At 37.8% G+C, this 25055-nt stretch overlaps 1 protein-coding gene across 9 annotated transcripts in view; it reads right to left on the bottom strand.

Annotated features, from left to right (window-relative positions):
• The window catches only part of NFIB (nuclear factor I B), a 213192-nt gene that overhangs the window by 66710 nt on the left and 121427 nt on the right, over window positions 1-25055 (bottom strand). For all 9 annotated transcript variants that reach the window (XR_004255024.1, XM_032214159.1, XM_032214162.1 and 6 more), the window contains 4 exons: window positions 18424-18477; window positions 4607-4675; window positions 2387-2507; window positions 1523-1641 (listed from right to left, as the gene is read on the bottom strand). Coding sequence is in view for 8 of the 9 variants with exons in the window: in XM_032214159.1 (XP_032070050.1) it covers window positions 1523-1641; window positions 2387-2507; window positions 4607-4675; window positions 18424-18477 (363 nt within the window). In the remaining variant the exon portion in view is untranslated. The remainder of the gene's footprint in view (window positions 1-1522; window positions 1642-2386; window positions 2508-4606; window positions 4676-18423; window positions 18478-25055) is intronic.

Genomic DNA, 25055 nt, shown 5'->3' with positions numbered 1-25055 from the left:
GCAAGAGCAACAGAACAGTAGATAAGTTATAACAATTTAAGAAACATTCCAGATCTCATTTCTGAACTATCTGAATTCCAAAACCTATTCATAAAAACAAGAAAAACAAATCACAGATGACACTTTTAAAAGCCAACACAACAAACCAATTATTTGAGGGATTTACTTTATACTGAAAAATACAAAAATAAACAGATATTGCAAGATTTTTGATATCAAATTCATAACTGTAAGTATTGAAATTTTTCATTTTTCTTCATCACAAAAATTTTACATTTATAAATGTATTGAAAAAAGGGAAAAAGGATTCAAAATGTTATTTTAAGACTTCTGTTCAATGAACAGAAAAAGAAAAGAAAGAAGACAACTACAATAGAAAGGGAACAGTTATAAAGATTAAATTGAAAACTTCATGCAGCACCATGAGTCTTACAAAAATTATGTTTTGAGTGTTGTATTAGGAAGAAATTAGGCATACATTTATGACCAATATATGAAATTGGCATAATTATGTTGATGTATAAATTATAAATTACAGAGTAAGTGATTGTAGGTATAAATGTATGAGAAAAAGGAAATAAACTCCTGAAAACAGATAATTCTAACTTTTAATGTGATATTTTATCAGATCGTTTACTATATATTTAAATAATCTTTGGAATTCTAATAATCTTTGGAATTTTTCACACATCACAGAGCTTCAAAATTACTAAGCAATGATATAATATAACATGAACAGAAATAAAGGCAGTATTGTGAAAACTAAGAAATAATCATTTCCATTCACTATTTATGCTTAATTTTCCTCTTCAATGTAATATTGCTATGAAATAAAGTGCATGGCTGAACAACATTAAAACATTATAGATGTGGTTGTGTATTCATTTAGCTAAAATTTACTTCAGGTCTATCATTCGTAACTTTGTGTAAATAACGATGCATGTATGCCTCTGTAAAACAGGGTACTTCTCATTTATATTTCAGATTTTATTCACACAAAGTCCACAGGAACCAATAGATAGAAATAAATATTTTCATGTCAGAGTATTAAATGCATAGCAACATGGCCAGAAAAAAAATGTCAAGATTAATCATCCTTTCTTTCACAGTATAACTGAAGTCCAATAATTTATTCAATCATTTTCTAATCTTTCTAGATTCTGCTAATCAATATAATGTCTCTGCATTTTGCCTACCAGTTAATCAATTATTAAATATTTCTTGTAAATGAGTACTATGGCTTTGAAAAAGGGATTTGTGCATTTGATGAATACAAAATAGAACTTTTCAATAATGGGGATGATATTATAATTACTACTGAATGTAATATTCTAAGGAAGTATTTTAACTTCAAAAGATTAAAAAAATTCTTCTTTATTCCAATCTACCATATATTCATAGTTTCTGAAGAAATAATGGAAAAAAAGAGCTCTAAGATACTGTTTTGTCTATCTATGAGTAAACCTGGTTAAATTCAAAATAGTTTACTTCTGAGTAGACAGAGAATGAACTGAGCACTCACCTTGATCTCTTTCATGCCATGTCCTACTACCAGCAGCTGGTGAATTTGGGGAAGGATAAAAATCTCCTGTTGGACTTGGTTCCATATTCTCATCTATGGATATAGTTTTGGGTCTCTTACTGTAAACATATAGAAATAAGGGCTTATTTAAGCAGAATTTCTATTGATATTTTAAACTACAATACTTTTCAGACCTATCAATCCTGAAAACTACATTTGATAGACATATTGACACTTTACACTGATTTTGAAGTTATATATACTGTACACATTATTCTCTTATTAATATACTAGTGATTGTTTTTAGATTAGGCATGCAGAGTTAGGACTCCAACAGGCCTTATTCCAGAACTGGCTTGTCAGTAGAAGGCTTACTTACATACCCAGCACAGTCAAATTAATTTCATTATTGCAGTCAAAAATGAAGCTACACATGCGCAAGCAGACCTGCCTATGAAGATATACAAGAATAAAAATCCTCTATGTAGGTTTATGTCATAGAGTTTTAATTCAAAGTCTCTTCCCTGCCTTTCTGAGTCAACAAATTATAAACAAATAATGAGACACCTATCCGTGCTATTAACAATTCTCACGGGTTTGGAAGCTACAGGTTTTCTCTCGATATTTTCATTCTGGTGCATAATTTCTACTGTGAACTATTTTCATTACAAAACTGTCAACTGGAATTATTTATTGAGGAATGTTGATCAATATATATCAACTTATCTTTTTGTTCCATTAAGGCCCTTCCTTCCCCTTCATCCATCACAAACCATGTTACTGGACAAATGCATATTTTATTGAAAAGCTGCAAAGTAAAATCATTTAAAATATATTACATAACCACATACATAATAAGCTCACCTGGTTGGTGGAGAGGATAGCGATCGCTGTAAGTTAACACTTGAATTCATGTCATGATAGTATGGTTGACCTGGAAGTTCTCCAATGGGGAAGTTTACTCCAGCTCCCTGGGTTATAGGTGCTAAAGAACATAATTTAAAGTCAAGCCTATTGTTTAAACAAACATATTAATATAACCCAAAATCAAAGCAAATTCACTTTTATCTAATTATTAGTTGTTGTTCAATTAAAAGACATAATTTGTACTTAGGGGCATGGGACAAGCCTTCCCTCCCATCTCAGCATGCAAACCCAAGTGAAAATGGGTAAGGTGTCCTAAAGTCCAATAAATCATAGTGGAATACATTCTTTTCAACTGCTCCCAATATTCCCCAAAGAAAGACTTTGACTCTTGGTGCCTCTGACCTCTTTAAACTATCTTTCAGTGGGGTTAAACAGGGTTATGAACTGAGAGTTTTGACAGAAACAGACAAAGGCTCTTTCAACTATTTGCCCAAATTCTTTAGCAAATCATTTGGAGGAGGCAATAGGCAGAATTGCTTTACCCCACAGAATAGCTTGCAGTGCTCCTGGGTACCCAGAATGAGCTCAATGCAATATTTTCAAAGCAGGCTCCTGTCAGCCATCTCCCAGAGCATCAGTTTTGGAGACCATTCCTAAATGCAGCAGGATACACTGTTTCACAAGATACCTTTGAGGGAATTGGTTCTCTTAAAGATTTCCCACAGTAAAACATTCCTAGGAAGCTCTGCATACCCCTATTAACTGGTTTGTATGTTCTCCAATTCTCACACATATCAAGTCACACAGTCTATCACCATGATGGTGAACCTATGGCACATGTGCCAGAGGTGGCATGCAGAGCCTTCTCTGTGGGCACGCGCACCATCACCAGCTGCTCTTCCAGGTTCCATCACGTGCATGTGCACTGGCCAACTGGTCTCTTCTGGGTTCTATCACACACATGCGTGTTGGTCAGCTGGTCTTCACATGAAAACCAACTGGCCATCATGCATGCATGCAATGAAACCCAAGAACATAGCTGGCTGGCTCGCATGCATGCCAGCACCAGCTATCCGGCATGTATGAGCACCGGACCAGCTGTCCAGCATGCATGTGCGCAATGGAACCCAGAAGAACAGCTAGCTGCTGTGTACATGCACACCAGCCAGCTGCTCTATTCTGGACTCCAGTCCTCTGGCACGCGCACTCAAGTTAGGTTAACCCTCACTATCTATAGGCAATAATGAACTTCAAATGTTGTTTTGTGAAATAAAAAATGGCTTTTGAAAATAAACTTCTATTTAACATTATTCCAAGTTACATGTTCTGTTTTCATGTCACTAACACATGTGTCTTATGTTTATTTATATACAGTTAACTTACAACATTAAAGGGCCCAAAACTATTGTGCATCTGTAAAGAGTTGCAATGTATTTTCAATACTTAAAATTCCTGGGTCTGTTTACACAGACGTAAGCCCCATCAAGTTTAAGAGAACATACTACCAGGTAATTATTTATAGATTATAACTTTCTTACAGATAAAAGAAATGAATTCTGATATCGATTTTAATCCACCTTTAAAGTGAATTGATGTGATCAACCATCATATGTTAAACAATTATCAATAATAGAAATTTGTGGTATATAGCATTAGCTACATTGTTCATAGTCCTTACTGACCACAATTTGGACTGACAATTCCACAGCTAAGCAGCATGGTCATTATGTGAAATGTCATGTGACTGTGCTGACTTATGAAGTCTGTTTCAGAGTAATCATTAAGCAAACCACTGCTGGTTGTTAAGTACATCATCATGTGACGGCAGCTTACTGGCTTTCCCAATGACTTTACATATCAAAAGCCAGCCGTGAAAGTTGCAAATGGCAATCACGTAACTATGGAATACTGCAACCATCGTAAATATGTGTTTGTTGCCAAGCACATGAATTACAATTATGTGACTGTGGGGCACTGCAACAGCTGCAACTTTAAGAGCTGGTCATAAGTCTTCCTTTTTTCAGCTTTGCTGTAACTTCAAATGGTTGCTCTATGAGTAATTGATAAATAAGGACTACCTGTATTGTTAGTTATGTAACTGGAGGCACTATTATAAAGAATCAACTCTGGAAAGAATCATATAGCAACCTATACAAATATAAATCTAATTATACATCCAAAAATAAAATAAAACTTCAGAAAATGAAAAGGACTTACTTCTAGACACCCGCACAAGTTCAGATACATTAAAGACTCCAGATTTTACAAAACTATCCTCAAGATATACTGGAATGAAAAAATAAAACAAAAATAAAATAATAATTAGTTCATTTAGAATAGCAATTGCAATCCATTCATGGTTGAATACTTCAATCAAATTCTATTAAAATTATCCAAATATACATTTTTATAGGACTTTCTATAATCATATATGATTTCAAATTTCAAAGAAATATTTCAAAGGAATTTGTAGTTTTTGTACACTTAGGATTATAGGCTTCTAAATAGTTGAAAAATTGGTTCAATAAACTGGACAATGAAACATAAGATATGTGACTGGTATGTCATTCCATGACAAAGACCTTAATGAATCAAATTACAATTCAGTTTGTAACATTCTTCTTGTCCTAATAAAATTCCATTGTATTTAATTGAATGGCAATGCCCAAATTTCCCGAAAAAATGTGGAGTAAATCATCACACTGGTTTCTCTTAATTTTTTTCTTTTCTCCTTACAAGTTATCTCATGTACATATGCCAAAAGATAAGCCGGGAAAGAGGTAACTGTGAAAATGAGCTCTTTTAGTATTACAGCTATAAGAAAGCTGAACTGTTTTTGAGTACAGGATTTATAAATGGTACAAATAGCAGGAAAATGCCTGATTCTATAGTTACCTTCAACCACTACTGTTTGGGGAACTGTGGTAGAAAATGAAAATATGCCATTAAGAAAGTAGCTGTTCACTTCTAGTAGTATAAATTAATTTATAATCTTTCCTTTCCCTTAGACACCTTTCCAAGCACTGAAAAAGAAGTGTCTATATTTCATATAGATTTTACACATTATAAAGTCAGGAAAATAAAGTGGCTCCACAGAACAGTCTTATTTTTATTTGGTGATTATTTCATCACACAGAGGCATGCTTAGAATTGAAGCCTAAAACAATTTTCCTTAAAAGAGCAAATATTGAGAATTAAATTAGCTATGAGACATGCAAAAGATGTACAGTACTATTTGAAAGCTTAAATGAGATAAGCCTTAAATTAAAATAATACAATATCAATTAGTTGGCATTTTGTATATAATTCCAAATATTCAATTCTATAAGTCGGATTCCAAAAAGTATTTTTAAAATAGAAATTCGACAAAATGTGTTCTATTGTTGAAAGAATTTAGTGATGTAAACTAGTTAATAAACCTACTGTGACATATACAGTAGTTGACTTTCATCTTTGTGACGATAATAGGCAATATTTACTGTCTAGTGTGATCTGGTATGGAGACAATAAAAGAAGACATGTTCTTCTAATAGAAGATAAGGTTCTTACTAAAATATCTATATGAAAAACCCTGTATACATTACTTCAAATGGTCAGATATTTCTGTTGTTTAAATCTATAATACAGTATAACTGACTAAAACCTTGTTTATTCTAGAGATAGTGACATGAGAAATAATATAACTCACTAATTATTTCCATTTCTAATCTAAAAATCTACCAGAATCCTCCTGGAAAAATCTGAACAATATAATTTATTATAATCAGAGGGTCAATCAAACAAGATCCCTCTGTGTCTATACAGCAAAGAACTATGAGAGGTTAATAGTATTCTTCTTTTTTTAGGAGGTGTGAAAACCCCTACTTTAATACTACAATTATAAGACTGGTGTCACTGTGAATGCTGGGCAAAGACCCAAGTCCTATGTGCGCCCGTCTTTAGGAAGACAGGTTTGGAGCAAGTTGTCATAACATACCCTGTGAATAGAAGTACCTGATGGCCATACTTGCATTAAAAAAAATGCAAACTAATTATTAGAAACCTGATTTTCCATCTGATTATGTACCAAATTATAACTCCAAAACCTGAATACATAATACACATTCTGCAACTAAAAAAGAGAATACATGTCAATGCAGTAGCTTGCGTAAAGATAGTTTATCAGTGAAATACTTACTTTCATTGTCTAGTATTTGCAAAGCTTTGGTTAGTATATTCAATTTTAATTTGAACTATATAAATAAAACTATGTCAATGCATATTGCTTCCTCATTTTCCTCTAAATAATTAAAGGTATTTAAATAATCAATGGTTTGCCATATACTTCCACTGAAAAAATAGTGAAATAATCATAGAATTGCTATGATACTGAGATAAATGCAAAACATTTAGAAATGTTTTTCTAAATTCTTCCACTCCTGCGAAATAGGATTATAACCCTGAAATTACATAAGAAAGAAGGAAATAAATGCTCGAGGAAGATTCAGATATTGTAGAAAAACCCAAATATTTAGCACTCGCTTTTGGCACAGAAGATATATACCAAATAACTAATACACAGCAAGTATTTTCTCAGAGAGTAAATCAGAAATAAAGTAAATGAGGTAAAAAGAGAGCCTATATAATACAAAAACAGCAGATTCTGAGGACACCCATCTGAGAGATCTTTAAAAAGTCAAATGTAAGATTGCTGTATTTGCAAAACCATGGCACATCTCTTACGTTGGGGTCCAAAGCAAAGGACTAAAAGTCAAATACTGTGACAACAATTTTAAGAAGATGAAGGGGAGATCCTAAAATTATTGGTTAGAATCTGTTTAATGTTCATTATGAAAAATTGGACTTAATATTGATTCAGGGCAAATGATGGAAAATATAATTAAATAAAAATAACTAATTTACACAAGATGAAACCTTGCTGAAATTAGATAATTCATGGATTCTGCAAAAGTAACTCTGGTTTTACCAACTAAAGTATCAAGTGATATATGGGCATGGATGTAATCTGTAATCAACATGTAATCTGGTTTTACAAAAAGCCTTTAAAAACATCTTTCATAAAATGTTCTTGATTATACTTATTAGTGCTGCATAAGAGGACTTTATGTATTATTAAATGGCTTAACAAAATGTTAAGCCGAAAACAAAATGTAGGTACCTATGAATCTTTTTTTCCCCTAATTAAGAAAATAAGATCAAAATCCTTCCAAGATCTGTTAAAACCAGCTTTTCTAACTTGCTCGTAAATGCTCTGGACTGAAAATAAATCTGAGATGGATAAGTTTGAGGATAATAGCAAACTATTCAATATAATAAAAGCTAAAAGTGACTGTGTAGAACTTCAGAAAGCTCTTTAGATTAAATGGAGTTAAATAGCAAATACAATTCCCTTCAAGTAAATATAAATGGTGGTCGCTGGGCAAAATCATATTTAGATTGATGAATTCTTATAACTACCCAGGAAAAAAGATCATTATATCATAATGGATCGTTCACTAAAGGTGTCAACTTAGTGTGCACCAGCTGCAAAAAGGGGAAACTGTATGCTAATGTTCATCAAGAAATGGTTCAAAGATTAAATTGCCAGCATTATTCAAAGCAGTGGTATGTTCACATTTGGTGTGCAATACTGTGTGAAGCGCTGTATACTACATACTTGAAATGGGAGACATTCAGTGTGTATACAATAACGTTCATAAGGGGAAAAAGGATAGAGAAAATATTTTGCCCTTTTCTCAAGTATTAGGATCTAGAGCAGTGTTTCTCAACCTTGGTCACTTGAAGTCCGGACATCTTCAAGGTGCCAAGGTTGAGAAACACTGATCTAGAGTTATCTAATGGGATTAGTTAGTTTTAGAACAGACTTAAGAAAGTACATTTTAACACAATGAAACATTAATGAAAATTCACTACTGTAAGACATGACCACTAGTTTGGATGGTTTTAAAAGGAGGTTGAACAATTCATGCAATGCAAGTCTGAAACTTCAATGTTAGTTCCAGGATGCTGGAATCATGCCTTCAGTTATCATTCAAACAATAATAAAAAAGTTTTCTCTTCTCATGCTCATGGGGACCCCAGCAGTAGCTGGTTGGCCATTGTGAAAAACAAATGCTGGAGTAAGGGAGATTTTGGCTAGATCAGGCTAGACTATTTTACATTCTTATAGAAAGGTATATTATTAAAGTATTGTATTCATTAAAATGCATTAATTTTACAAAGTGATTAGAAAACCACTGATGGTTATGGTTTATCAGACAACGGCCACAAACCAATTTTGTCTTCAAACATAGAGCCCTGATTACTCAAATCTTCCTACAGCCCTTCACAGGAAATGTTTTACGGATTTTCCACCATGTTGCTATCTGATCTTTTTTCAAGCTTTAAAAACACCTGGCAAAATATATAATATAATGCTATAGGATTCCTTATCCATCCACTTAGCCTCTAGATCTGATTCAGAGTACAATCCTAAATATAAATAGTTCTACTATTCATAAATTATGTTCAGTATATCTTGCATCCCTATTTGACTTGTAAAGATAGTAAAACAATACTGAACCATGAATCTAATTTCCTAATTACTTATGAATTATTAATTCTCTACAAGATGTAATAAAAAGTAGCAAGTTCTCAATAGTAATAATTGAAGGCCAATTAATTCCGCACAGGTTGCAAAAGTTCCAGAAAAAAATAGTTTGTAAATAGAGTTTATATACAATTATATATAGTTTATATACAGATCAAAGAGCACTTCCATTTCTTGTCCTATATACAACAATCAAGGTAATCATGCTAGCTTTTATTAATTGTGGCTAATGCTTTAAGAATAGCTTGTAAAATTTTCTCATTCTGGCAGCCATACTAATTTTTTTGCTTTTTACTCTGAAGACATGGGTTTTCTATGTTACTTTAGAAGATGCTGATCTATAGATTGAACAGGTGGTCATGGTTGGATTTTTATCATCCCAAACCCACCTTATAAACTTCAGTCCAGAGATGTCAAACTTTCAGCCTACAGGCCAATTGTGGCCTTGGACAATTAGAAATGTGGCCCAAGTTCATAACTATTAACATTATTATGTGATTTATATACATTAATTATATTATATATTTTATATGCAGCCCAAGACAATTCCTCTTCACTGAAGGAGACCCAGGCAAGCTAAAAGTTTGGACACCCTGCTTTAAACAGTTTTAAGAGATGAAATAAATTTTATAACTTAAACAGTTTTACACAGCACAATATGAATCATAAAATGACTGATTTTGTCTATCAATACATTGTTTTCAGAAAGTATTTTCTGAGAAATATGGTTTCTGCACGGTGATATAGTGGTTAGAATGTAGTACTGCAGGCTATTTCTGTTGACTGCCTGCATTTTGGGAGTTCAAATCTCACCGGCTCAAAGTTGACTCAGGCTTTCCAATGAGAAAATGCAGAAAATGCACTTTTCACTCTTTCATAGAAAAATATCTCCTAAACACTTTTTTCAATTATTTTATCCATATTCAAGATAGAAATAAGAGGGCATTTAAGGAACAAAATATAAAAACACAGGTGATAATCCTTATCCATAATTTCCTGTGTCTGTGATTTGATCTTAGTTTTCCACCTTGTACACTCACAAATAGCAATTGCACTTAGACTTATATACCATTTCAGTGCTTTACAGCCGTCTCTAAGCGGTTTACAGAGTCAGCATATTGCCCCCAACAATCTGGGTCCTATTTTTCCCACCTCGGAAGGATGGAAGACTGAGTCAACTTTGAGCTGGTCAGATTTGAACTGCCGAACTGCATCTAGTAGTCAGCTGAAGTAGCCTGCAATACTGCACTCTAACCATTGCACCACCTCGGCTCTAAAAAATGGCAGATATGCTTCTATCCATAAGTTTTTTAACGTTAATGTCATGCAATTACCAACACTTGGTTGTAAGCTGATTTAGATAAAAGTTCTCCCTTTTCTTCTTTTATAAAGATGATTATAATTGCACCCACTACCCTTAGCAATGGCTTCAGAGAAAAACTTTCCATTCCTCAGAGTCAGAAAGAGAAAAATAAACAAATCTATCCTTTGCAGCCTCCTACAAGAGCATTAGTGAAATTGCTGTCACTTTGGTCAAGGGAGGGGGAAAAAAACACTACTTGTATATTTTTTAAGGACTGAGACCATGCTGAGGAACACTACTTTGAAAAGTCCAGTCTAAGGGTTTAGTTATTTTGTTCAATTTTATACCATTTGCAAAATCATGGGTAGGATTCCTTATACATCTTCATACAAATAATGAATGAATGAAAATATCAAAAAGTAGAGAATCTGGGACGGGTTCTTGTGGCATAGTTGTCATGCTATCTAGCCCTGATATAATTAGCTTGCTAATCACCATGTCATAGGGTAGTTTGTTTAAGTCAAGAGATGTATATGTAGCATTTCCAGTAGCAATTTAAAAAGTTATACAATTAAAAAACAAAACAAGATTAGTGCAAGCAATTTCTGCTCCTAACTGGCGAACTTTTGGTAATTATCATTATGTTTCTAAAATGTTTACTGGCCAGTCACAAAATGTAGAGAAGAAAATCCCATGGACAACTAGTGCTTTTTTGCAGATATGACAACTGAAATGGTTTCTAACAGGGTTTTTTAAAGCCAGAAGAAAGAGGCAGAAATTTACTGTGATTTCCACTTTTATACAATATATTCAAAAATGAAGCAAATAATTGGATTTGACCAAAGTATAAAGATAAATAACAGTTTGTGATAATCACTCTGACCTCAAGTTTCAACTGTGGAAAGAAACCTTTCTTTCCAGGATTGGTCTTGTTCATTAGAGGCCCCCGCAAAACCTGCTGCCATTAAGAGATGGGTGAAGAAATCTGAATAATCCCTTAGGATTGCAAGCTCTTGTATAAAATATTATGGTACATGTTGGTTTTACTGGGTTTACATCATTTTACCTTTATTTTAGCTTCATTAAACATTTTTAGCAAATCAACTACATTGCTTAGCAACCAAAATTCCGGTCCCTATTGTGATCATGAATTAGTATCTATAAAATAATTTTCGCTGCCAGTTGATAAACTAAAGGAAAATCTTAGGAATTCACATCCCAAAACACATACTTAAACACCAAGTATACATTGTTTTTTACACTTTTGGTTTGACTACAGTAATAAAAAAAAAAGATTTCCTCTTCCTGATGCATCCAGCTGTAGGGTGCAGTGCTTATCTCTGTTTCTGGTCCAAAAACATTTTCTGTGGTCATGTGGCTAGCATGACTATAGAGACACATGGAATGGTGTTATCTTCCCATCGAAGTGATACCTATTAATCTACTTGCATTTGCATACTTTCAAATACTAGGTGGGCAGAAGCTGGGGCAGGAACAGGAACTCATCCCTTTTTGTGGCACTCAGGTCTCGAACCCGGGCTGTCAGCTTTCCAACTGACAACTTCTTTAACCACTGAGACATCGTGGCCCCATCCCCACTACTACAGTAATTAGTGTACAGTAACCTATTAAAATCATGGTATACAGCTTATTTGAATTAATAACAGTTGTCTGCAGCTTGTACAGACCTCACATGTTCATGCTAAGGAAATCTTACATGTACTGAAATTGATACTTTATATCCAGCACTCTGTACCATCTTAAGACTATAGTATAGTTTTCAGTATTGTAAAGTTAGATTACTAAATCTTAATTTAAAATAATTAACTAAAGGTAAAGAACCATTTTAGACCAACTGTGTTGAAGGTAATTATAACCAAATGATAAGGCTCATAAATTGAGCTGTCAAGTTTGCTATGGAAGCCTGAATCAGTATTACTAACATTTTTTTCCCCAAAATAAACTATATATTTTTTGCAACAGTTGTTAATGCTTTTTTATTTGGCAAAAACATCTTGCCTTTCCTCTTTAGTTAAGAAGGCAAATTACCAGACACCCTAAAGAATGCAACAGTCTAGCCAAATATAGAGGAACTGATTTCCACTGCCAGTAGCTTTGCCAAGTACTGCAGTTTGCAGGGATTTCCCCCCGCCCTTTCTTCTTGGCAAAGCACTTGCAAAAAATATGACATTCCAATAACTCTAGTAATTTTGCATGCAATATCCTGGACTCTTTACATTCTGGATTTGGATTAAAGATAGCTATAAAAATATATTTACTATTAGTCCTATAGATTCATTAATATCTTGGGTAAGACCAGTGGGCATACAGTGATTTATATTCATTCTTTTCAGGCAACAAAAAACTTAGCATTTCATACTTCATAAGAAAGGGATGTACCAAAACTGGAATATAGTTTTAGGGCAATTAAATAGGCAGTTGATAGCTCAGATGTTGCCAGTGTTCACTAAGACACTACTGAGAAATCTGTTCTACCTAACCTATTTTATTTGGCATGCTGCAAAACAACGTCCTAGTTTTTAACATATTCATTTGCAGAAGAGTAGCATCTGTAATACTAATGGTGTGTTTTACAACTGGCTATGGCCACTATGGCAATTATTCTGTAAATGACCGTTGGCTTACCTGAACGGTTGTTCTCTGGGTGCTGCGGGAGAGTCCAAGCATGGGTTAAATTCAGTCTATTCACCCAAGGACTGAGTTAATTTTTTTAGCCACGCCTCCTCTCCTCATTGAGGACCAGTTCAAAAACAAAGGCGTTGGTCTGTAACGGACGTGTGCATAATGTGTCTTCCAGTTATGTTCAAGTGTCTTTGCTCCACACCACTGAAGCGATCCTGAAGAGAGGAAGTAAACCCCAGGGCGGGGTTGGACTTTCCCGCAGGTAAGCCAACGGTCATTCTCCTGTGCGCTGCTTGAAGAGTCCAAGCATGGGACATACCCAAGTTATGCAGTCCCAGGGGGGAAACAGAAACATCCAAGGTGCGTGGAGTCGCTACAAGTTGTTGTAACACCCTCCTCCCAAAGGCGGCCTCAGCTGCCGCATAGGAGTCAATGAGATAGTGTTTGATGAATAAGGTTGGAGAAGTCCATGTGGTTGCCCGACATATTTCCTCCACGGGGGCCTGCGTCACCCACGCAGCCGTGGTGGCAGCACTCCTTGTAGAGTGTGCCATTACCCTAAGTGGTACTGCTTTGCCCTGTTGCAGATAGGCCAACTTAATACAAGCCCTCAGCCAGCGACTGATTGTAGAAGGAGAAACCTTCCATCCCATTGAGCCTGGCTGAAAGGAGACGAAAAGTGATTCGGATTGGCGAAAACCCTCCGTCCTTTTGATGTACCTGCAGACCACCCGCCGAATGTCTAGCTTGTGCCAGGTATGCTCTTTGGGATGCTGAGGATGAGGGAAGAAGTTAGGGAGCACTACTTCTGGAGTCCTGTGAAACAGAGAGTCCACTTTTGACAGAAAGGCCGGATCTAACCGGGGAATGATACGGTCAGCATGCTCTGATGCTCTGTGTTGCCCCTCTCTGCAACCACTTGTCTTGTGTCACCTGTTCCTGAAAGTGGGCCCCCCATCCTTGGAGGCTCGTGTCGGTCGTGACTACCAGCCGTTCTGGTTCTCTGAAGAGGCAACCCTTCGTCACTGCCCGCAGTTCCCAACACCAAAGGGACTGCTTTACCTTCAGGGGGAGCTTGACACATCTGGGAGAGTTGCTGGCCTTCACCCGCTGGATGGGAAGAAGGAGCCATTGTAGGTCGCAGGCATGTAGACGTGCCCATGGAACTATGTTTATACAAGAAATCATGAGTCCCAGAAGTTGAGACAGTGACATGATAGACGCCAGCTGGTTTACCCTCGCAGCCCAAGCACAGGTTGTGACATTGCATCTGCGGTCTGGAGACAGGAACACTCTGCAACATTTCGAGTCTATCAGTGCACTTAGATGCAATATGTGGGTGGACAACATAAGCTGACTCTTTTCCCGGTTCACCAAGAACTCGTGATGTTGTAAAGTGGAGATGGTGTATTGGACATCTCTGACGGCTTGGTCGGTAACAGAGTAGTCGTATTGGACGGAAGCGTAGGTGTGCCGCTACCACCGCCAATATCTTTGTGAAAGTCCTTGGTGCTGACGACAGGCCGAACGGGAGAGCCCTGTATTGGTAATCCCTGCCATCGAAGTGGAACCTAAGGAACCTCCTGTGGGATCTGCGGATGGGGATGTGCAGGTACGCCTCCTTCAAGTCTACAGAGGTCAATCTGTCCCCTCCTCTGATGCAACCCAGGATGGTCTGTAGGAATTGCATCTTGAAACGCTTGTAGGCCAGATGTCGATTAAGAGCTTTGAGATCCAGAATGGACCTCCACCCCCCGGAGCTTTTGGGAACAAGGAATAGAATTGAGTAGAACCCCTTCTTTTCTTGCTCTACAGGGACTGGCTCTATAGCGTTTATCTGTAGGAGATGTTGAATCTCCGCCTACATGCGTTCCCTCTTGGGAAGAGATTAGGAGACGGGACATCGGACAAAGGTCCTTGGGGGAAGGGATAGAAACTCCAGGGTTAGGCCCTGTCTGACCGTGTTGAGGACCCACGCATCCAAGGAGATCAACTCCCAATGAGTGGCATATAGTTGGAGATGGCTGCCTACGGGAGGATCCTGTTGGTGGTCACTTGGACCTGCGGTAGGAGTGGTTATTGGAACCGCCGCAAAAGGGGCATCGAAAGGACTGCTGCTGCTGGCAACCCTTGTCCCTGAAATTGGCTCTATCCTGTCCACGGTCATTTCCCTGGGGATATGACCTCTGATAAGAGGTGCCCGCATTTGAGGAATCAGACCCTCGAAAGGACAGTCTCCAAAAAAGGAACTCCCCCCCTTCTTGTCTGGCTTCTTAGTGGTGGCAGGAAGAACTTTCCTCTTATCCTTGGTTTCAATTAAGAACTTTTCCAAGGGTTCCCCAAACAGTTGTCCATCTTTGAAGGGGGCAGAGGCCAACTTCCATTTTGACTTCATATCCACCTGCCAGCGATGGAGCCACAGCAGAAGGCATGAGGACACATTAGATACTAAGGCCCGGGAGGCAAACCTGGCTGCATTGAGTGAAGCGTCAGCCGAATATTCTATAGCCGCAATTATCTTATTAAGATCGTGTCTCCACCTGGACCCTTTTGAGGGGGGATGAGCTCTCAGCTGCCTCAGCCACAGTAGCGAAGCTCTAGTAAAAAATGGCGCTGAGGAAGAAGCCCTTATGAACAAGCGGCCGCTTGGTGGGTTTTGTGGCAAGCTTTCTCTGCCTTTTTGTCCTCGGCTTTGAGGCCCTCAAGGAGGTCAGCAGGAAGGACCAAATTTGAGGTAAGGGAGATAATTGGGGTATCCACCTGTGGCAATTGCAATAAATCCTCTAGTTTGCTCTCCACAGAGTAAAGATTTTTGTCTACCCTGCTGGGATTGGTCAGAGAGCCCAGTTGGGCCCATTGGCACTGAATCACATTGACAAACATGTCCAATGCCAGAACTAGTTCCTGTGTCGGGGTGGTCTCATCAAAAAGCCCTTCCTTCAGATCCTGAGATTCAGAGGTATTAGTGGAACCCTGGGTAGTAATACCCAATTGGGTAGAAGCCTTGGCTTTATGCAATATTGACTTAAATATGGAAGGGCGGAATAAGTCAGTAAAGGCAGGTTTTTCAGGAGGAGGATTCTCATCCTCTGAAAATTCCTGCTCCTCTGCATTGTCCTCTTCCAGAACAGATTCCTCTGTGGCGATAGATGTGCCTGGAGAAGGGGGACATTGTACCTGATCCCCTGGGACAGGCTTCTGGACAGTCTTGGTAGAAGTGGCTTTGGAGGCCTGGAGCTTCTTTCGAATACCAACCTGTATGCCCCTCTCAATGGCCTGTTCAATGGCCCTTTGCATCTGAGACGACAGGTTGGGGCCCTGATCCTCAGGGGATCTTGAAGTTTTCCGCCCCTCCCTGCCAGCCTGTCTAGAGGGAACTGGGTTCTCCTCAAGGGTAGAGCAGCCAAAAGGGCATATTTCTTCCTGGATGGAGGAAGACTCTGGATACCCCAGGGAAGCTGCAGGTAAAGAGGCTTGAAATTCCTCCTCCATAACTGGGGGAGAATTACACTCTCTTGGAGAATCCTGGGGAAAAACCTCTCGAGGCTGGGGCAAGGGACTAGGATCCCTAGATGGCTGTCCAGATGAAATGGACAGTCTTCTGGCCCTTTCAAAGGTCTTCTTTTAGAGCTCTATGCCTGCGGGCCTCAGCCTTGGATAAGGCCTTGCCACCTCTGGGGTTAGGGGTCCCCTTCCCTTTAGTGCCCTTGATTCCTTTTTTCACCTCAGGTGAATCTGGCCTACTGTGTTTTGATGTGGGTTCTGGATTGTCCTCTGGCACCCTCTTGCTTCTTTCAGCCATGATGTCTTCGCATGTAGTTTTCAAGGCTGCAAAAGCAGTAGGCCTGGCACAGGTGCAAGTTAATAAAAGCTGCGCGCCACACAGAAATGTCCTCCGGATGGGAGTATGGTCTTCTTGGGGGAGGAAGCCTTGCCGGTGCCCCAAACTAAGGCTAAAAAAACCTCCCCTGAGGCTATCTGCTTGCTGAGAGTAAAAGCATGGTAGCTGTAACGTCCGGAGCTTGAAAGCGCGCCAAAACGGCTTCAAATTGGCTGCCTCGCTTCTTCGGGCAATAAGGGAGCTGCCAGACGCAATCCGGAGCCTCTGTCGAGATCTCCGGGTGATAAAACAGTTAAAGGACAGCTGGGGGGGGGGCTCCTGCCACTGCCGGACAAGCACCCCAACGAACCTCAGCTCTGTTGGCAAACAGAGAGCCAGGAATCTCCGAAGTCTTCTCAGCAATTTAACAGGAACCTCATTTTAAAGCGTAATTTTTCTCCTGACTAAGATGATGACAAAAATAAGAAAATCTCTATCTAACTAGGAGAGTCCCAGTCTATTCACCCAAAAACTGAGGAACTCCCCAAAACTGGGCTGGACTGAGTTTTTGAACTGGTCCTCAATGAGGAGAAGAGGCTAAGAAAATTAACTCAGTCCTTGGGCGAATAGACTGAATTTAACCCATGCTTGGACTCTCCAAGCAGCGCACAGGAGAATAAGCAGCTAATAATAATTTTATGAATGTGTCCATTATAGCTTTCAACATTCCAAATGCAAGTCAAACTCAAAAATGTTGCTAATCCTTGCTCTACATTATCAAATTTGTAACGCCTCAAATAGAAAAATAGAATATAAAGTCTAAGGTAGAATACAAACTTCCTTTTCTAGAAATCTAATATACATAAAGTCTTTATATAAGTAGTCCTCAGGTTACGAAAGCCATTGGGACTGGGATTTCCATTGCTAAATAATGTAATTGTAAAGCATGACATCATGTGATTATTTCACTTAGCAACAGCAATCCTGGCTTCTATCTTATCCCTAAGCCATGCAGGAAGTGGTGGAAGTGGTGGAGTATGGAGGTACAGCTGGGGGGGGGGGGGCGCTGGGAGGCTCAGCATGGACAAGAGGAAATGTATGCATGGGACCTACTTACAAATTTACCTGCTGGCTTCCCTATTGACTTTGGAAAACCAGCAATTAATCCCACAAATGGTGATCATCGCTTCCTACAACAATATTATGTGCCTGAGTTGCAATCATGTCACCATGGTGGTGTTGCAATGGCTGGAACTTCAAGGACTGGTCATACATCCAGTTTTTCAGTGCTGCCATAACTTTTAACAGTCATTAGATGATTATTTGTTAATATTATAAAAACAATTGAGTCAGCTTCTTATTTCCATTCCATAAAAACTAATAAATCTATTGTTTAACCTAACCCCACTACAAAGTGCTAATCAATTACATATACTGTTGGAGATTACATGATCCATTGAATCAATTATAGTAGATAACTATATTTTGGCCTAGCATGGTATGGAAAGCAGCTGCTGTGCTTACTTTTAGTTTTTGGTTTACCGTATCACGATGAAATTAGATGCAATCATGTTTAAATTTGCCCCAGATAAATGTGTTATGAAAACAAAGTATTTATGAATAACACAATCTGCTCTCAAACAACATGCAACTATGAATGGCCTAAAATTCATTTTTACCTGGTGGATTCTTGGCAGGATCGTTGTGGCTTGGACTTCCTGATTGTCCAGAATCTACCAAACAAAAAATATGAAAATATATATATTATTTGTTTTAGCATATCACAAAGCTTACAGTGTTTTGAATGAATCAGTTTGTATAATGTAGTTTTGAATAATTAACTGTTATCATTGAAGAATGAGGGGAAAGCATGGTTTGGTACCCCTTATGAAAGTTTTGCTTAATCGTTATGCATACCTGGCCTATATTTCCTAAAATATACAACTGGAAACAATGTGCTGCAACTGAAGAATGGAAAAAGTATCATTCCCAAAATGTTGAGGTATAAAAATGGTTAAATAAACACAAGCTATATGAGGCACACATTTAGAAACCCCCATAAGGCTCAAGAGCTGTAAACATAGCTTAAATAAATAAATAACACTTTAATGGAACAATCTTTTCAAGATCCACAGGAAACATATACAATAATGTCCAAACCTCTCCCACTAAAATGTTATCTGTCCATAAATATATTCGTGGCACGACAAAACCGCGCTCGTCAAAATCGCGGTGATAAAATCGTGGCGCTAAAGCCGCGATGTCATCACCGTGCGTCATCACTTCCGCGACAACAGCGTGGCAACAGAAGGGCGCTTTAAAACGGCACCGCGGCAGAAAGCCGATTTCAATTAAGGTAAGTGTTAGGATTAGGTTTAGGGGTTTGTTTTAGGGTTTGTTTTAGGGTTTGTTTTAGGGTTTGTTTTAGGGTTAGGTTTAGGGTTAGGTTTAGGGTACTGAGTGCTTGGAAATGCGCAAATTTGCCCTCCGCGATTATGTCATCGCGGTAGGGTCGCGTTTTTCCTTAGCGCTTAGAACGGCGCGAATTAGTCTTCGCGCTTATGTCTCCGCGGATAAGGGCTTCGCGGATTTGTGGTGGAACCAAATATATTTATTGAGCTTAGCCCCAAGTTAGCATCATCGGATACAGATATAATATGAATGAATGTTATAATGGAATCATAAAAAGGGTCTGAAATAATATAGTTAAATAAATTTGATAGAAAGTTAACTTAGTATTAATAAAGTTTATATGAAATTTAATGCTTCAAAGGCATAAGCTGTTAAGCTTTTACTATAGCAAGATACTATGGGAAGGTTGTGTGAGGGCCTCATAAAGAGCTTAACAGTTGTTTCAGCCTGGTATGTTTTATCAGCAGTGAAAGGGGGGGAGGGCAAGGATAGGCAGCAGAGTACAGGGTGACCAAACAGGCCGAATTTTGAGGTAGTAGGTATGCAGGGAAAGCTGAAGCACACACTATGGTCGTAAATGTGGGCAGACTACTAAGTGCCCAAAATTTGATGATGTGATTGTGGGGGCACTGCAACAGCCATAGTTTCAAGGAGCAGTTGTAATTACCATTTTTGCAGCATTATTATTAGCTGAACCAATGGTTATTAACCACAGATATCTGTAATGCTTTCTATATCAGAAACATGATTTTTTAAGAATATCAAGTATTTTAGTTTTGATAGTTAATTTAAGCATAAATTATAATGATTTCTATAGTTTTTGATTCCATCTATTCTGCCTAACACAATTTATATGTATAAACACAAAAACACTCATGCAGGAATCACGAAATCTCCAGAACCGTAAAGCCTACAAACTTGGAATTTGGTACATTTGTTCCTTTTGGCTTCTAGGTGCTCGGTAACAAAGATTTTTCAGAATGACCATCAAAGCATTAGTATTTGGTATATTATTATTAACATGCTCTGATGCTAAGGAGTTAGACATTCTACCCCCCTCCCAACCTGAAAACTTGAACATGGGTGTGGCCAGTGTGTGACTCATTCAGCCTGCTGGCTGGGAGCTTGGAAAAGAGCCTGAGGGAGAGAAGGTGATAAGATAGGAGGGGCTTCTTTGAGGCAAACCTGAGGGAGAGAAGGTGATAAGATAGGTAGGGCTTGTGTGGGGCAAACCTGAGGGAGAGAGGGGGATAGGATAGGTGGGGCTTCTGTGGGGCAAGCCTGAGAGAGAGAAGGGGATAGGTTAGGGGAGGATTCTGTGGGGCAAGCTTGAGGGAGAAAAAGTGATAATATAGGTGGGACTTCTGTGGGGCAAACCTGAGGGAGAGAGGGGAATAGGATAGGTGTGGATTCTGTGGGACCAGCTTGAGGGAGAGAAGGTGATATGATAGGTGGAGCTTCTGTGGGGCAAGCCTGAGAGAGAGGGGGGATAGGATAGATGCAGCTTCTGTGGGACCAGCTTAAGGGAGAGAAAGGAATAGGATAGGGGACATTTCTGTGGGGCAAGCCTGAGGAAGAGAAGTGGCTAGGATAGGGGAGGATTTTGTGGAGCAAGCCTCAGGGAGAGAAGGGATAGGAGAGGTCAATGGTAACTACTCATTAATTTTTAAGCTGTTAAGTGTTGATTTATCAAGCTGATCACATAGTTTCGTAGCGGAGCACAAGTATTCAGCTAGTATACAGATATATCATAACCTTTATTTTATGCAATGGCAAGTTGAACCCAAATTTTTGAATCTTAATACCTATTATATGCAACATTTAAAATATATCTGGTTTTAGCATACTTTATATTAAATCAGCAAATATGTATGAATTAAGTTACATCTATATCAGGATGTAAATCTATTTTTGCCTTCTTGTTATGAAGACTGACATTAGAGAGCAAATTCAGGCTATATCACTTGTAGTTTGACCAGTTATGAGACTGGAAATTTCAATTCTGGAGACCATCTGCATTTATCACAGATATTGAATCTAATGGAAGATAACAGACAAAAACCATGGCAAGTAGACTCACTACTTGTGATCACAACTAATTTTTTACTACTTTTATCAAAACACAGAATCAACTCTCATGAATTGGGCCACTAGAAAGAGAAAATAATTTTCCAGACATCCTGTTTCCTGTCCTTTCTTCATCAGTGGAATACACAGGACAGCAAGAAGAGGAGGGTGTTCCATCTCTTCTTTTTCTTCAAGAACCATCTCATCTTCAGTTGGCCAATCGCTATCACTAGAGTGATATTTATAAACTTATCTCCCTTGGGATTTCCAATCAAGTAATACTGAGCCTGATTGTGCAGCCAGTCATGCCACCTGGTTATAGAAAGCTATTGCAATTAGATCCGTCAAAGCATTCATAATGCCCAGTGGCATAAAAAGTCCAAGACATATCTGCCTTCTCCCACATCAAATGGGAAGGACACAGGAGCTGTATATAAAAAGGGAAGGAGGAGGACGCAATGTTCTATTCTCCAAGAAGAAATGGTCTCGTAAGATTGGATGTATTTTCAGTGTGATTGAAAACTACAAGCAAAAGGTCATGGGACTAAACTGTAAAATTACAGAAAATGGTTCAATAAACTTGACATCCTTCTTATATGATCCCGCAGAAGGGAGATATTTGAGAGCCAGATATCCAGTAAGCAGTGGGGGAGATTTCTTGACAAAGATGCTTAGCAGAATTGCTTGCAGAAGGAAACATCATGATCCAGTTAAAATATAAGGAAGTGCTAAGAAGATTGAAGCTCCTGAGGAGATGAAAGGAATAGGGAAGTAAACGGGAAGCCTTCAGAACCAGCAGTTATGAACGGCTAGAATTTTTTCAATTTTCTAATGTAAGTGGCAAGTATATTTAATTAATTGATTAGCTTATTTGTTCCCTGTCCATCTCACCATGAGGCAACTCTGAATGGTTTACAACATTAAAGGCAATAAAACCAGAAAAATACATACATAAAACCATAAAAATAGAGATTATGACTAAAAGGGGAGGGAGAGAACAGAATGTACGGGGGGGGGGGTAGTTGATATAAAACAGGATGCAAGAATGAGGGGAAAAAAGAAGAGACCACGTGTACACTGAATAACAGACACCACCCAAGCCTTTGAAGCAGCAGAAAATGGATGAATATAAACAAACTTTACAACTTTAGCAAGTAACTTTGACCCTACTTACTCTTCAGATTGACAGGATCTAACTTTTTATAATGGGATCTACAGACAGAAATGGAGAATCAATAACTTTTTCCCATTCTGGTAGATACTACCCACTTCCAGATTACTTGCTGTTTGTTCAGCAACTGCATTGCTTATATGGATAGTATATGAGCTTAAAAAGGAAGAATCTAGCAGACTTCAAAACTAGACAATGCCAGTTCACAACACAACTGGTTATCTTGATTTTTCAAATTTTATCTTTGGTGAAAAATAAGTAGTAATAAAGTAACTACTTTATAAAAGTACACTGAGGATCACTAAATAGAACAGAAGAAGCTGTTAAGATTCCTTCTGCTCACACCAACAAGCAACAAACAGCTAATACAGTATTTACTCCTGAATCTATTAGAAAAAAAGAACTGTGGAGGACTTAACTCTCAAGCAGGAAAAAGGCAAAGATGAGATAAGTACAATTATTACTTGCAGACCAATCAGATTACTCCACTTATTCCAACTATGGAGTGAATAGAAGGCAATGAGATTTCAAAGGGCAATTATTCTGTCCTTGAGTGAGCTGTTCCACTGTGGAAACTCTTGATAAATTTGCTACACACAGAATGACTTCCATCATTTTGCTTTTCAAAATGAAGCTCTTCCTGAGCATCTTCTCAATATTCTCAGTACATGTCTTCGGTTTAGAGAAATCTAGCCTGGTTTTGGAACAGTTGTCTCAAAACTGTATCACCACTTTCAAAATCTAAGGGAAAAAAATTGAATCTAGGTAACCTCAGGACTGTTTCACCAGCAACGTCTTAAGAAAAGCTTCAACCAACAAACTCAAGTTAGCTAGAGAATGTGCCGAGGTTGTAAGTCATAGTTCTTTTCTTACAATCATTAGTTGAAAAACAGTTCAAAAGTGACTTATGATCCAACCTTGAAATTACAATTTTTACAACATTCCAATGTTCGCATGATTACAATTCAGGTGCTTGGCCATTGGCTCACATTTACGACTGTTGCAGCATTTTGCAGGCATGTGATCACAATTTGCAACCTTCCTGTCCAACTTCATATAAGCAAAGTCAATTGGGGAAGCCAAAGTTGTTTAACGACTGTGTGATTTACATAATTACTGTGTGATTCGCTTAACAACGATGGTAAAAATGATCATAAAATTAGGTCTTGCCACATGATGACTTGCTTAATGACAGCATCCCTTAGTGACTTAAATTCTGATCTCAATTGTGATTATAAGTCAAGGACACAATGCATTGCCAGATTCAGAATAAACCGACTCCATACAGAGATTGGATGAATTAAGAGACACACATTCTACAGTGAAACCATTAAGCAATCTAGTCCAACCATGCACTCAGGACTAGGTCAGTAAACTCAATCAGCAACATTCAAGAGAAAGCAACCATTCAAGAGACAGAAACCTGGGTTTTGGTCTCATGCTCTTCTTGGAATTGCCTCTTCTGTTCCAAAATATATCCAAAATATAAAGTACTAATTTCTCCAACAGTTGATACCAAACAGTATGTACCAAACATATGTTCTCACCATTCTTGAGGATCTACTTCTTACATGGCCACTAATGGGTGCTCATATTGATACGTGTATACATCAAAATTCTAATAATTATTTTATGGGATATTGCAGGATGGAATATTAAATCCAAAGACTCCATTTTCATGAATTATTGTTGCTGAACTTGATATATTCTGACTTCAAGAAACATGGCAAGCTAAAAGCTTGTTGATAAGTGAGTAAAAATCTTTATCACAGCAGCTCTTGGAGCAGAACGAGGTAGATTTGTGGTGGCTTTTATTACCCTGAAATATTACACATAATTTTAAATCATGGACCACATTTCTTACGTCCCTGTTTACTTATATATATATAAAAAAAAAACCTGCACAAACTCCAGATGACTAGCTTTCATATTATCCATTTATAAAATGACACCAGAGACCTGCTTGCTAATTATATGCCTTTTAAATATAATAAGTAAGTTCTATGTTAGACATTTATACAAAAAATTAGTCAACTGGATTGATCCAGAACAGGTATGTCCAACCCATGGTTGTGGGTCACATGCGGCCCTGAACAACTAGTATTGCAGCCCCATAAGATTGTAAAAAAAAAAAAGTAAATTTGTTATTTATATTCATTAACTGCATTATATACTTTATATGCAGCACAAGAAAATTCCTCTTCATTCAATACAACCCAGGCAAGCCAAAGGTATGGATACCCATATTCTAAATAAGCTAATAAGTTTCAGGACTGGACATTCTATTGATTGGCAGGGCTTTATACTTCAATACCTGGCCCAAAACTACACATTTAAAATAAGCTCAATATTATACTACATTATTGATTTTAGGTTCATATCCAGTCTAGTTCCAAGTCTAGCCCATAGAGCACTAAGCATATGAACATTGCCATTAATAGAAGATTACTGTTGTGTATGCATAATCTTTATAAGAATTCTAGAATCAAGTTTCGATGCAGTATGCAAGGCCGCCACACGAATGATATTACAACTTACATGAGGGAGAGATATATTTTATTTTCCCTGCTGTTTAATCTTTACAAAAATTCACTCATGACTACAATGATCAATTAGAACCTCATCCCCCAAAACTAGCAAACACAGATATTGCAACTTTGT

Source organism: Thamnophis elegans, chromosome 3, assembly GCF_009769535.1.
Source record: "Thamnophis elegans isolate rThaEle1 chromosome 3, rThaEle1.pri, whole genome shotgun sequence".
NCBI lineage: Eukaryota > Metazoa > Chordata > Lepidosauria > Squamata > Colubridae > Thamnophis > Thamnophis elegans.
Note: the sequence above shows the minus strand (reverse complement) of the source record. Positions and strands in the feature narration are given on the sequence as shown.